The 15,209-nt window shown below is 41.7% G+C and overlaps 1 protein-coding gene across 1 annotated transcript in view; it reads left to right on the forward strand.

The window, feature by feature from the left end:
• Nucleotides 1-11,937: 11,937 nt before the first annotated feature.
• The window catches only part of REEP3 (receptor accessory protein 3), a 40,085-nt gene continuing 36,813 nt past the window's right edge, over nucleotides 11,938-15,209 (forward strand). The window contains exon 1 of the mRNA XM_032115807.1: nucleotides 11,938-12,034. Within this exon, the coding sequence (XP_031971698.1) occupies nucleotides 12,003-12,034 (32 nt within the window). The 5' untranslated portion in view covers nucleotides 11,938-12,002. The remainder of the gene's footprint in view (nucleotides 12,035-15,209) is intronic.

The raw sequence follows: 15,209 nt of genomic DNA on the forward strand, positions 1-15,209 counted from the left end.
TCTGAAAGTGAGGTAGAAAGAAAAACTCTTAATAGCTTAGAAAAAAAAATTAGTTACCTTTTCTGTTTGAAATTTCTGTAACATCCTTTCTCAGCCTCACTTATTACTCTGCTTTCCAAATTCCTTTGCCTTTTCTTAATGCAACTGTAGTATTTCCCTATTTCTTTATCTCACCAAGTATAATTGTTTGCCAGTTTTGTCTAAAACAGTAACAGTGCTTATCACATGTGGTAAGCACTCTTTAACAAACTTGTCTGATGAATATTTTTGTGTGATGCTAGTTCTTCTTTCTTCTGCCAGCAGATTGTCTGCCAATTGGCTTAAAACTGATACACAGGTTTCTTTCCTGTATTCCAGCTGCCTGTCCTGTTCAGTTTCTGTATCAGGAAAGGCTAACAAACTAGTGTTAATTGTGTTCTGCAGTTCAGTAATAGCTATTATTTAACAATATTTATCTCTTTGGTAAGGGTTAGGTCTTAACATTTCATAGTGTTGTCTGGCACAGGGTGTAAACAAATTATGTTGCTGATTCTGTGCTGATCAAGCAGTGGTACTTTTGTGTTTTTCTTGGCACTCTTATCCCAATTAAAACTATCACAAATTTTCTACTCGGCCAGTAACTTCTTTGATTAATTTACCATTCTCATTAGAAGTGTTCCAGGGTCTGTCTGTTACATTTGTTCAGACTACATTCAAAATCGGCCCTAGAAAGGGAATTGATTTAAGTCTGCCATTACTGCAAGAACTGTAATGAAACATTACATCTTATAATAACAATCTGAAAAGGCACAGACTTACATAAGCATAGAGATGAGAAGGGACTTGCTTGTCTTCTTGGATTTAAGAGCAGTAGATTGTTTGGCTGTGTCATTTAATTGAATGAAAAGGTTGTCTTGGAGTCATGAACTAGTTGAGGCTGGAAGGAGCCTCTGGAGATTGTCTAGTCTGACCCCTCCCCACTCGGAGCTGGGCTACCTACAGCAGGCTGCTCAGGGCCAGGTCCAGCCAAGTTTTAAATATCTCTTCAAGGCTGGAGACTTGAGTCTCTCTGGGCAATCTATCACAGTGGAAAAAGTATTTTCTTAAGTTCAAATGGAATTTCCTGTATTTTAGCTTGTGCTTGTTGCCTCTTGTCCTTTCCCTGGGCACCACTGCGAAAAGGTTGCTCCTCTGTTTTGTCTTCGATCAAAGATTCTGGCAGCCACTGCATATACTTATTTGTATAGATAACACCCTGATTAGTATCAAGTCTGTATTACACATTCGTTTTTGATTTTGTGGCACCAAAGGAATCCAATTCTCTGTCCTCCATCTCCCTGAGTTATCTTCCATGGATTCCCATGCCAGAAGTGGTGGGATCTTCTTCCTGCATTTGTATCCTTGCTGTTGCTCCTGTGGTGCCTACTGGAAAAGGTAGAAGCAGAAATTGGTTATTCTTGCCTAGCTGGCTGAAGTTCAGCCAGCAGAAAACTCTTTTGTCTTCAGTAAATAAGCTCTGAATGCAGGCACCAGGTATTCTAGTATGCAAACCAGGGAGATGTTTCTCTCACTGAGGCAAGTCCTAACTACAGGTAAAACTTGGAAAAGCATGAACTCTGCAGCTGAAGCACCACTGACAGTGAACGTGACTGTATTAGGAAAAACAATTTTGGAAAGAATTAGTGGGGAAAGGTGCTTAGTCCTCAGTTGTTATGGTATCTGCATTGCTGTTGTTCTCGGTGTAACTAATGCTCAATTACATTTTGTATCATTATTTTCCTGTTGCATGTGACTTTTGAACCTGAGGTTTCTACTCACAGAAATTAGTATTTTCAGATTTTTATCTATACAGGGACTTATCTGGTCCTGTCCCATACTATTTTGTAGGACGATATACAGGAATCTGAAGGAACAATCTGCTTTAGCATGTACAGATTTCTAATATGAAAAAACATAATACAAGACCTGCTGAAGAAATTCTAGCAAGGTGTGTGCCAGTGGTTCCATGCACTATGAACACACTGTACAGGTCTGCAGAAGGCCTGCCTCCTTTCAGTGAGTGGTCTGAAGATGGGCTTGCTCTTGCTGTTGAGTTCTAAACCAAGAGCCTACTGGGTCCCAGTAGGAGTACTGTGCTACCCTTTCAATGCTTAGATACTGATCCTGCTTTCAGATTAGACCAAAATACTTGTTAGCTTAAATATTAGAACTAGCTTAAGTGAGGCAAAACTAATAGTAACTATTATTATGTTCTTACTATTAAGAATCAGTAGTGAAAGATAAATCATCTTATCTCGGTCCTCTATTTCCCCCCTCCCCTTCACTTTTAGTCAAAATGATGTTCCCAGAACTTTGTTTTGGTATTACTAAATTGCAGCTGTAGCTACCTGTGAATATTCATTATTTGACCATATCTTAATAAGACGACCCCAAATTACAAAACATCAAGTTGCAGTTGTAATTGCAATGAGAGAGTATAGTATACAGAATGTTCCCCAGCATGGTCTGGTCTGTGTTTTAAAGTACTGCACTAACCTGGACTTCAGAAAAGGCCATCAAGCCATGTCTGATAGCTTTGTAATCCCAGTGGTTATTTACCTGAAGCAGACATGACTGCACACAGCTTTATTTGACATGATTCAGAAAGGTCAAGGTCCAAGGCAGGTGGTGAGCCAGCCTGTGTGGCTGGGCTGGGGAGAGATGTTCTCTTTCCAGGAGGAGGCCTTAAATTACTCTTATTAAATCTGTAATTTGTGTCTCTCATACGCCCAAATGTAATGCAAATCCACTGTCTTTCTTGTTTCCAATTAATGTGAGCAGAAGGATGAGACGGAAGTTCAAGGAAATGGTTGCAATAAGCACCACCTCAGAGCCTTGTGTTGACTCCAATTTCCTTATGTCACAAACTCTTTGAGCCCTCTAAGTTACAACTGAGCAATTTAACACTTGTTTCATGTTGCTTACGTTAACTTTCTTTAGACAAAAAAAGGGGTCTGAAAGCACGTGCTTGATAACTGCTGAACCGAGTGAAGACTGAGCTAATTGATTTAAGAGAAATTTAGTGGTGCTCACAGTTGTGATGCAACTCATCTACAAGGAAATAAAGTGAGGGAAGGTATTCATGTCTTCCTTCTAGCATTTGCATAAGCTATAAGACTTGTTCCATGCTATGGATGGTGAAACTTGAGTCCTTGTTTTATGCCTATGAACCCAGTGGGTCAACCACAAACATTAAAGCCACTCAAAACCATAAAGGTGACTTTATTTTTTAATTCAGCTGATCAACAATAGGTGCTGAATTGAGGAGTATCCATCATTTGTGTAATTTGTGGTCCTAAATACTCCAGAGATCAGCTGCTGAGGTTCCTGAGTTTTAGGTTGCACTTTAATTTTTTCTGGCTTTTTTTTTTTTAATTCAGGTTTCATGTATCTTGATGGTTTATTTTCCAAAATGTGTGAGAGAGGATGAAAAAAGAATATGTGGAAGAATTGTGTCCTTACATGAATATTGTGTGAAAGGAAGCCAAAACAAACCAGCTACTGATTCTCATTTTTGACTTTCTGGACAGTGACTTTTGTGTAAGTTTTGATGCCTAACAGTTATTTCTTGCAAATTCTGGAAGACAAAGGATATGCAAAAACGGTAAAGCTCTGTGGGAAGAAGTTCTGATTTGTCTAGACAGAGCTTCCTTGACATAAAGTGGATGATTGTTTCCTAGCCTCCTGCAGGCTACCGGCTCAGAGCAGCTACAGACGCAGTGTATTTATGCCTGTTAAACCAGAAGTTCTGCCTATTGTTTTTCCTGCCTTCATCACTTTCCACTGCTATAGTCCAGCTATGCTATACCAGGCTATTAAACATTCAGCATCCAGAACGTCTAGACAGGCTGAAAGACTGTCTGTGCTCCTTTTCTCAGAGTCAACTTTCCTAAGAACTAAAGGCTATTTGGAAAGCAAAGGTGGCAAAGTTTTGAGTATGAGAGACACTTCTTCAGGATGCCTTCTGAGTGAGCAGTAATACATGCTGACAGGGATTTCTAGCAGTGCACAAAATTCCTGTGCAAACCTCCTGCTGCTCCCCAGAGAGGTTTCAAACCTTTGACAATTATTGCTAATGTATTAAACAGCTCGCACTTCTATTCTAAGCATACCAGACTACATAGAAATGTATCCTATTAGCTGGCAATATTCTACTCAAATAACAGAGGAAAAAACTAAAGGGTGACTTCCTTGCCACAGAGGATGGGAAAGATCTTTTTGAGGCAGAAACAAATGGTTTCTGTGTAGGGCCCTGTGGACCATGAGAGACATTTTGCTGTGTATATCTGCTGGTTTTGGCAATGTTGAACAAGAAAGCAAACAGAAGTGTCAACTTCTTTTTTTTTTTTTTTTTTTTTTTTCTAGGTAATCTTTATTTTCTTCAGTGCTGACTTGAGTCACTCAGTATAGCAAGAAGCAAGTACTGGTTTGCTGCAGGGGGGAAATGAATGTTTCCTCTAGAAGCTTTGCAAATTGGAAGGTAGATACAATATAAGGCTTGTTGATCCACTGTACACTCTGTATGGTTGTGATATATATCATAGAAACACTATGCTTTGATTTTGCACCTCAGGACAAGCCTTGGGAGGCTTTGTCAGAGGTGGGAAGGAAGGGAGGGCAGTCAGCTGGCGCAGCAGGAGTTGTCCTTGTTGTGCTTGCAGGAGTGAGGAGACATAGGTGCTCCTATCCAGCCATGCCTTTGGGGTCCGTCCCACTTCCCCTTTGCCTGAAGAATGCTGGGAAACCTTGTGCTAACTCTCTTAACTTCTAGCAAGAGAGAACAGCATCCTTGTGGAAGTGCTTAATAACCTGGGCTCTTCAAAAGGAAAGTAATTTTTCCTGTGCTAGGTGAGCTCTCCAAGAACAGACATCAACAAAGCATTCAGACTGGTAGCCAGGAGTTTGAGAAGCAGCATGCAAGGAAGATGCCTGGATTAAAGAGAACAAACAACAGAATATGAGCACCCAAGAACATTTTGTTTTCTCTATTAACGAGACCAAAAGTAGGTGGCAGATTTGTTATGGCACTTGAACAGAAAGTTTGTAAAATTAAGAGTAATCTGGTTACAAAGTTCAGTGTATGAATATGCTGGACAAATTTGGGATTAGAGGTAGAAATCTACCATAAAGCATTTAGGGACTAAAAAAAAAAAAAAAAAAGAAATGTGCAGTTTAATTTCTCAAGAGATTGAAAGGTGACTTATGCATGCATAAATCCTTGTGGAGAGATAATGAGCGTGAAATACCTCTTTAATCTATCACTTAAAGCATAGCAGGAACCTAAACTGGAAACTAAAGGCAAATTCAAATTTTAAAAGCGTGGGCCTAGTTTTCTAGAGGGAAAAACAATTTACTGATGAAAATGGAAAAAAAATCAATGTTCTGATGCCTTCAAATCAATATTCTTTGTCAGCAGCACTGCTTCTAGAAAACAAAGGTTATCTGACTCAACACATGAATTAATGATTCTGTGTCTTGGGTTTAACTTCGATAAAATGATTTGATGCTACCTTCCAGTTTTAAAATCCAGAGAGACCTTTTCCTAAATTCAGGGGAGAATGCAGAGAGAGGACAATTCTTGGGGGGAAAGGAACCCAAATAATGAGAAGACAGAAACCATTGCTACAAGGGAAAATCAAATCAGGATATTGTTTAATAAAACAGCTTCCTTAAATGTATTTGTTGGTCAGCAGTTTTGACTAGACCAGTCTTGGAATGAGAAAGCAAGGCATAGTGGGGTCAGCTGGCTAAAGGCTAACTTGGGGTTGTACATAGAAATTGCTATGCTGGTTCACAGCAGCGGTTCCCCTGAGTATCTCTCCCAGCCAATTGCACTGTGCTGCCCTGAGAGGGTGGGAAAGAAGAAAAGGGAAACCTGGTAGCCCAGCGTCCTTTGCTGGCAGAGTTTTGAGTTGCTGGGTAACGTACGATGTAGTCCTTCAGCTCTTGGTGCTGATTATGCTCCTCTCAAGCTCTGTGTATGGGTTTGGGCTTTGCATTTCAAGACAGTTGGGTGTTAGAAAAGGAATCAAAAAGACTAGAAAATATCCCATAAGGAATTCTTTATTCAAAGGAAGATGGAATACCTTAAGTACTGGTTTTGGTTTTTTGAAGTTGCTGCAAAGGAAGTTAACACTTTTCCTTCCATACTTGGGGGAAACAGGGTAAAAACTCCTGAATACTCCTTGACTCAGGTTAACTTTGATACCAGGAGAAGCTTCCCAGTAGGATAATGAAGGACTAGTATACATAGTCAAGAAAAGGTGTGTAATCCCTGTTGAAAGGCTTCAGGAACAGGTAGGACAAGACATCTGTGCAAATGACATAGGGTGATCCTGGTTTGTTATGCAGCAGATAAACTAGGTGTCTGTTTCTAAGATATATTTTTTCCATCTCTTTTGGGCTGGTGGCAGTGTTGAACAAGCACTGTTTAGCTGGAGACTATGACATTCTGCAAATCGATATTATGCTGAACAACATTGTAATTGTTGCCAAAGAATGTATATCTCCTCTTTATTTTAAGTAAAATCTACCAGCCGGTTCAAAAGGCAAACATTGTTCCCTGATAAAATGCAGCTGGTGTGCACATGAGCTTACTCAGCAGACTATAAAATAACATAAGCTTTCCATAGGGATCAGAAACATCAAAAGCAGAAAGTGCATTTAAAAAAAAACTCCAACAGATTGGTATAATTATTAAATGTGATGCATCACAAGTAGTGATGGAATATAGCTGAGATGATACTACCCAGACAGGAAGGAAAAATATGGTCTGCCTCTCTGTATACAGATTTCAAATCCCAGAGAGTGGATCATCAGATGCCAGAGTATGCATAGCCCATAATTTAAAATGGGTTTGTTCTCATGAGGGAGGTGTATATTTACTGAAACATTCAGCTGCAGCTTTTGAACAAGCTAACAGCTTTAATGCCACTCTACTTGGGAACATGGGAGAAATAACTATACAAATATATCTACTGGACTGCCCTACTTGGATGTACTTGTATCTACAGAGTAATGTTTGAAGGTCCACATGTAATACATGTCAGACCTCTCTGTCTATAGCTTATCAACACAGAAGCAGGGAAGTGACAAGTACAGCAGAGCAGCTTTGTGAGAGCCTCTTGGGCTGGAAATGAGCTCCTCTGTTGCCTCAGCTTGCCCTTATGGGGGCTGCATTTTATATGCTTTCAACTCCAAATGGAAGCAATAAGGTAGGATGGACATACAACTGCTGCCAGGAGAAAGTCTCAGATGGAGCTGTTCTGAACTTTCCCCTTCCTCTTTAGATCACATTTCCCTTAAGAAAAAAAATCCTAATGGGTGCTTTAATGTTTCTGGTAAGAAGGAACTGGAGGCACTTAACCCATTGCAACCCATTAAAAATTGATAAAACCAATCAGCAGTTGCATGAGAAACCTTTCCACAGCATGGTGAATTTTCTTTAAAATAGTAAATAGAGTACCCTTTTAATATTTGTACTTATAAGGTTAGTTGGATTCTGTCTAAATTGACTGCTGCAGTCAAAACAGGCTGGTGCTGGAGTGATGGAAATGCTTCGGCATTATATTGACAGAGCTGTTCTGAATTGCTTTCAGTGCTGTGTCTCAGCCTTATTTGCTTTTCCTGACCTACAACTGACAGAATTACAGTGCTAGACATCATTCTTTCATAGTCTTGGAAAAAAAAGTCTCTGGGCCTGCTGCATTTGCTAACTCGTCTTCTTGCAAGGATTCCCGTGTACTACACAGTGCAGTCATCCTACAGCTCTAGCTAGATGCCTTTTTTAATCTCAAATTCTGTTTTGCTTAAAATCTACTAAGATTCAACTGGAATTGTCAGGGCCCTGAAAGTCAGGAAACTGACTTCTAGAAACGCCTTAAAACATAAATTTTACATCACATTGCAGTTTGTGTTTTCAGGTTTTGCATTTGCAGGTGTATCTGTGAACATGAGGGAAAGAAATTATTCAAAACCCAAGGATTTTACTTATGAATATAGAAGCAAGAGCTTTAAAAGGAATGTCAGATTGTAATAAAACTGAGAACAATAGTGAAACTAAAGAGGCAGAAACATCAATTTGAAACTTTTTTTTTTTCATTAAGTTGGGTGCTTTACATTCCTAATTTGGAATGTTAATAAATTTCACACAGACTTTTCTGAAAGAAATAAACTTATGGCCTCTTGGCATTCTGTCTGCATGCTGGAATAAAAAAACTTAAGACACAGCTGTATTAGACACAAACTGGCTTTGCCATATTCCTCAGCAAGATGCTGTGCTGGGAGGCTGAAACACATGTGAGCAAGAAGTGGCACATCCAGAATTCTGTGCAAAAGTTTCAGCTGTTTTGATTTCATAAAACATCCATAGCATTGCCCAACACTCACTTTCAAATTAAACCCCATTAAGGCAGAAGGGCTTTTTATCTAGAGATCTGAGCCTACCTTTGCTGTTGCTTCACGGACAGGAAAGGTAGATGCAGAGTTAAATACTTGAAGGTAGCATAAACCATAAATTCAACCACATTAATTAATCAATTATGGTAATAACATCAGCTTAGAGTATTCTAAGAAATAGTCATCTTCACCCAATCTGTATTGCTGTTTCAGCAAATAGACTGGTATCATCTGTTCTGTGCTCTGATACCAAAATTACAAATGTATGTGGTATGATTCAGGACTAAAAGAATTCTCCATTTTTTTTTTCAAATTGTTCTAGATTTGAGACTCATCTAGGATAGATGAATATAAAACAGTGAAGCTAAGAAAAACCCACCCCTGTGATTAACCTATGTGTATTTTTAACATATGTGATGCAAGTGGTGCTGTCTTTGGGGAGCATATCCTTGTAATGCAGGGGACTGAATCCCACTGTCAGAAACTAGCTTGTGTCTTCCTAAATGTTGCTCAATTACTGTTTGCACAGCTGAAATGTAATTAAAATGTTTGTTTACCTATAAAAGAGGTGAAAGCTAAACATCGATGTTTGGATACATACATTGTACTATATCAGAGAAGTTATGTAGCCTTTACAAATGATTTTCCAAACACTGTTAAAACTATTTAAAGCAACTTTTAACTGTATTAACTATATATTAACTATGTATTTAACTATATTAAGTGGTTTTTGGAAGGGGTGTTAAAAATATCCTTTAATGAGATACCTGTAAGTCTCTTCCTTACACAGAAATAGACAGACATATGAGTAAGGCAGGCCAAGTTTGAGTAAGTACATGGCATGGATTTAATTGCCATGCTGCTCCCTGTGTTCCTGCCATTCAGGAGCATGGATTATCATTATATGTGAACTGGAGTACAGGGAAGTTCACGGGGCATCCCTGTGCCTGTCTGCTGCGGGCCCAGCAACCACCACCCAGCTTGTTGCACTGAATTAAGTCTCAAAACATTCTGTGAAATAAAGTGTAATCTTCTGAGCAAGATAAATTACTGTTAGGAGCCATCTGCCTTTACCCTTAAAAAAAAAGCCTCTTTAAATGTAAATTTAGCTTTCCACCAGAGACAGTATTACCATGGTAACAAACGCAAGAAAAATAAATGTCTCTTAGAGGAAAACCACTTTTTATTTTGTATAAACATATTCCATATGAAATAAAATATGCAGCTATGGAATTATTGTATATACAATCTCAGACAGTAAAAAAGAGTATCAGTCTTTGCCTGGAATGGTTCTCTGAGCTAGTACCAAACACAATTGCTTGCAGTAAAGAAATGTATTGTGTACTTAATTTCATATGCTATGAACTAGAGCTCTCATCTTGCAGTTTGCTCTAGATGGACTGGAATGCCACAAACTTCAGCGGAGCGTCAGGCAGGCAGCAGGAGTTTACAGAAATGGAGTTTAAAATGTAATCTCTGCCAGGTAATTTATATTACAAATGCTTTGCCATGTGAATTTGCTCTGCACAGTCTACCACTGCAGAGGTTTGTTATTCAAAGAGCATAGAAGCAGTGGTTCAGATTTCTCCTTTCATTGAACGCAGGGAAGAATGCTTTCAGGTTAGGCCTGTTTCAGAAATAAGATTGGTGAGTGGTGTACTTTAAATTGCTCACAAACGAATTCCTCTCTACCTCTTCCTGCATCAGTAACCCCCCACAAAGGTCAGTGTGAGGAGACACCCAAGACGGGCAGTATCATTATTTGCAAGACCAGAATTTCTGCGTGGTTAAAAAGAATTTCTTTTTACGTTGTATTCTTTCTCATTTCAGACTTCAAATTTCACAGTATACAACTATAACAACAGTTGTCAAACACTGTCATCATTGAAATGTTCCACAGTTGATTATTTACCCTCTTTCTGTCCCTTTTGACTGTGTGTGTGCTGTGTTTGAAGGCTGCAGGGGAGTGAAGATGCCCATGGCTGGGTTTTACTGGTGGGAGGAGGTGAGGAATTCTGGTGCTTGCCTGTGGAACAGAAACCATCCTGTATTCACCTGACACCTCTCATCAGAATAAGACAGTAGCTTACAAAGATTAAGCTCTTTCTTCTTGCTGTATGGCAGGCAGGGAAGCTGCGTATTATCCCCACTTAAAAGTATGTTAAAGAACTAATTTCTTCCAGAGATTGTGATGCTGACTTTGGCATGTCTTTTGCTGTGAGAGGCAGCAGGAATGGTGCTGAAACTGTAATCTACTCTTTCCCTATCTTAGCTGCTGAGTGGCATGTTCAGTAGCATCGACATCTATCACTTTGGATATTGCTGTTACACGTCTTGAAATCAGAAGAGTAAAATGGAATGTTTTCAGCGATGGCTTGGGCAAAGCTTCATACAACCTAGTCTTCTGAGAAAAGACAAAGCAGTCAGTTTCAGCAAAATATTGTCCTTTTATATGTGCAAGCGGTTTTGCAGGAAGTGTAAAACTGGTAGGCAGAGATGGATTGCAATAGATTAACTAAGGTATCAGGGAGCAATCAGCTTCTCCTGGATGTCACAACCTGCCAGACCATGACCTTGGCAAGAGTACCTGGACTGGGTTATGCCGTGGACTGTCCTGTTTGCTGTCCTGCTTTGAGCAGCAGCTGGTAACAAGATGTGTAGGGGATGAAACAAAAGTAACAAGGCAGACAAGCACTAATCATCGCACGTTTATCTTCCTGGTCATCCGCAGTTTTGGATTAACTGCATGTAGCAGTCTGTGTGGCCCACCTAAGGACGTGACCTTAAACAGTCTTTAGGTCTGAGTGCTTGTCAGCAAGGATGGAGGAGAAGCACCTTCTCGTAGTGCTTCAGAGGGGTGCAGGAGCGCAGGGAGCGGGCTGGCCCTACACTCTGCTCAGAAGGCAGGGCTCCAGCCGGTGTCCCCACAGCACTCTTATCTAACCCCTCCAGCACACGAGTGGCTCAGCACTCTCCGGGGCAGCAGGCCAACCTGAGGTGACTTCAGCGTGTGACACGGATGTTTTGGCTTACCAAACATTCTACAGCATTGCGAGCACAGGGGGAACCCAGGGCAAAGACCAAGGTAAGGGGTGAGCAACCCACCATTCTTCTTGCAAGAATTGGTCACTGTGTTTCAAATGGAGGAGGTGAGAAGGGGAGAAAGGTGCCTTACTGCAAATCTTAACGACTTCTATCTGTTCCTCTCTCTGCCGGGCGCTGTGCAAAGGCTGTCTCCGTGTGGGGGTCTCCGTGTGGGGGTCTCCGTGTGGGGGTCTAGGACCGACGCCACTGTTGCGCAGACAGGTCCTGGGTGAAGAAGCAGGAGGAGACAGCTCCCCCAGGCCTGCCCACGCCGCTCCCCTCACACACGCCGGGGTGCCCGCGCCCCGCCTCGCTCCCCTCGCGCCCCGCCGGGGTCCCCACAGAGCCCCCCGCCCGCTCCCGCCCCGCCGTGCGCGGCCCCGCCCGCGCGGCCCCACGGCGCAGGCGCGCAGCCCCCGAGCCAATGGGGCGGGCGGGGCGGGGCAGGGCCGCGGCCATTGCGGCCCGGCCGGCTGAGGGAAGGCGCAGCTGCCGCCGCCGCGATGGTGTCCTGGATGATCTCCCGAGCGGTCGTGTGAGTGCCGGGCTGGGGCTGCGGGAGGCGGCTTATTTCCCGGGGCGGGGGTGGTCCCGATGAGCGGCGGGAGGGAGGCGGCGCCCCTTTTCTCCTACCTCCAGCCTCCCGAGCTGGGTGTCTTGCGCTCTCCTTGGGGGTCTGCGTGCCTCAGAGAGTCCTTGTGCCCCCAAAAACTCCCCCAAAACCTGCACCGGGCTCGTGTGCCTCCTGCTCTAAGTGCATGTTTCCCGGGGCTGCGGAGCCAGCGAGCTCGGGCTGCTTGTGCCTGTCACGCACAAATTGCAACCGTTGCTTGTAAATTGATCCAAAGTAACCTACAAAATCTGGTAACTTTTCGTTTTTAACTTGTGGCAGACTTGAGGGGACTAGAAGAACGCTTGCTAGTGTGAGATGGGGGTCTGTGCTGAGTATAGTTTGTCAGCTGAAGAGGTAGACTGGCAGTTTTGTTGTGTACTGGGCTTCATAAACTTGAGTTTTTGAAAGCCAAATAGGCGAACTTTCTCAGGTGAGAAGCATTATGTTACATGCTGTGTAAGTTCTGTTTGAGAAAGAGTAAGCTGCAGTGCAGCCTCTGATCTTTTTCGTGGGCATTGTACTGTTCCTTCCTGAAACTGATGGGTTATTTTGCTCATTTGAATAATATTCCATCATACAGGTTGAGTAATATTTGGGCAGCAGAGTCTTCCTCATGCTCCTTGCTGAGTAGCACTGTGACTCTGGGGCCCTCAGTGCTTATTGGGTCGCTTGAGCTGAGATTTGCTGTGTGTGAGTTTTTGCCAGGCAAATGAAGTGAATCTGCTCACAAAGCAGTCCAACAAACACCCGAATTAGCATAAAGTATGTAGCAGGAGTGTGTGATCCAAAGCAGGGCATAGTAGGATGTTCCTGTTTTGCTGGTGACAGATATCCCCCTTAAGCTGTCTGGTGTAATTTCATCTGAAAACTTTGTCAGGAAGTTTTCTCATACTGCCGCGTACGTTTTCCTGCTGCTGTCCAGTCACCTAGATAAGTAGCAGTCCTTCTCCCCCTCCCTGCCCTCCCTGAGACTTGTCACATAATTGCAACTTGCAAAGTAGAACATCACGTTCCAGAATTGGCAAAAGAGGACAGAGGTTTGAAGAGAGGCTGTGGGAGGAATTGCTGTTGGTGCACTTTGTCAGTGTGGTCTTCCCATGGGCAACACACGGCGCTAGAGGCAAGAGGCATACGTTTGCTTTCTGTACATCAGATGGAGTTGTTCAACCTGTTTCTGCTTTGTTATGTAAGAGCAGCAACCAAAGAATTCTTATTTTAACTACTTAGACTGTATTGGTTTCAAGGGAAATAGCAGCACCTTAATTTCTGATGACCAAATTCTTGTGAAGTTAGTTGGGTTTTTTCTGCCTGAATTGCTATGGGTTGTATTTGCATAAGAATAAGGTCTTCTATGAGCCTAACCCAAGAGGACAGGGAATGAAGAGAACAGCTACTGTTCTCTACAGATTTATTGCAAAAGGCAATAAAGGATAATGTACTATGTAGTTCTGTGTAGTTTGGTTTCCTGGTTGCCATTGGTCACTCATCTGTCTGCCCTAATTATTTTTGCTAAAAAGGAAGTCCTAAATATTATTTATAAATCCTTTCCACCTTCTTGTGTCCTTGTTTCCTAGCTGTGGGACTTAAAAGTTTGCTAGTGTTCAATTTCCCGGGAAGGTGAAAGTGTTCAATGAGAACTTGGACAGCTTTGAGACTATTGTTTAATTTCACTAATAAAGCAAAATTCATGTGGAAACGGAAGGTGAGAAGTAGCATGGAAGTAGATATGGTGTGACATGAGAGGTCTTAACTTCAATGGCCTTGAGAATGTCCTTCTCATCCTGTTTTCTCAGAGACCATTGTCTTCCTTTTTTGATCTGTTTTCCTTCCTGGTCTCTTCTCAGATGTACCTATTTCAGTGACTTTGGGTCTCTGGATTGTGTGTTTGGAGTTTGGAAGGTGTATACTCTCTTTCCCTTAGATGCCCTAAGAAACATATTTTTAAACACCGTGTAGCTGTGAAGACCTGGGGCTCTTTCTTATGTAGCATTTTGGTTCTGGTATGGTGACCTCCTGGTGCATATGTCCACAGCAGGCCCCTGCAGCCCTGTTGTGTGTGGGCAGCCATCAAGAACACCTGTCATCTTGACTGGTGATGGGAAGGAGCAGCAGTTTTTCTGTCTATGGCAGGGTTGTCCACTCCTGACTGACCTCCTATGTTTCAGGGCCAAAAGAGCAGAAAAATACTAATTTGTAGGTGTGTCACAGTGCCCTCTGCTGACTTCTGACGTGGTGGACTTGTCCTGACACGTGGGTCCCAAGCAAACTGCCTTCTGATTCAGTTTGAGACTGCGATTTGGGATTCATTAACTCTGCTAAAATAGGTTGGTTAAAGCTTTAAAGAACTAGGGAATGGAGCTAATAGAGAATTTGAATTCTTAATTGCATGTGAATTGTCTTGAGGTGTCATGCACAGGAAATGGGGAGTGGTTCAAATTCACTGTTCCACATAATAATCTTCAGCAAAACTTTGTTTTAATGAAATCTTTTCTCTTTGCTCTATCAATGCTATTATTCTTAAGCGTCTAAACTTGTGAAATACCTTGTACTAAATGCATGTTGTCCTTACGTCAAGAAGCAGAAGACTTGAAGTGCATAATTAAAAACATCTTTTCATTTTCAAGTTCGGTGTCAATTGGGTGCTGTTGTAGTAAGTATAGCTCGTTATTATTTCTAAAATGCTCTGGCTGTTGCAACAGTTTTTGGAATGTTTACTTCAGGGTTTTTCCTTTTTTTTTTTTTTTTCTTTTCTTTTCAGTTACAAAACCAACAAGAAGATAAAACTTTCATTCAGAGTCTCAGAAACTTCTCAGAGTGGTACATATTGTCATTAGTCTTTAATGGTGGAAATAAAATTTTAAATTTGTGACTGCCCATCTTGTTAACTTCAAGTAGAGCTTGTGCCTGACTTAGTCTGCTTGGATTGCTCATTCTTCTCATTTGTAAGGTCTGAGCAATTGTGTACACATCAGTTGCTGAGACAGTATTTAATAGTAAACATGCTGAGTACTTGTCAGTCACAGCCTGGTATGGATGAGATCAGACCATCCTCTTGTGCCAAGCAAAGATGTGAAGCATCCTAAATACAAAGTAGATG

This window comes from Corvus moneduloides, chromosome 8, assembly GCF_009650955.1.
Source record: "Corvus moneduloides isolate bCorMon1 chromosome 8, bCorMon1.pri, whole genome shotgun sequence".
Classification (NCBI taxonomy): Eukaryota; Metazoa; Chordata; class Aves; order Passeriformes; family Corvidae; genus Corvus; species Corvus moneduloides.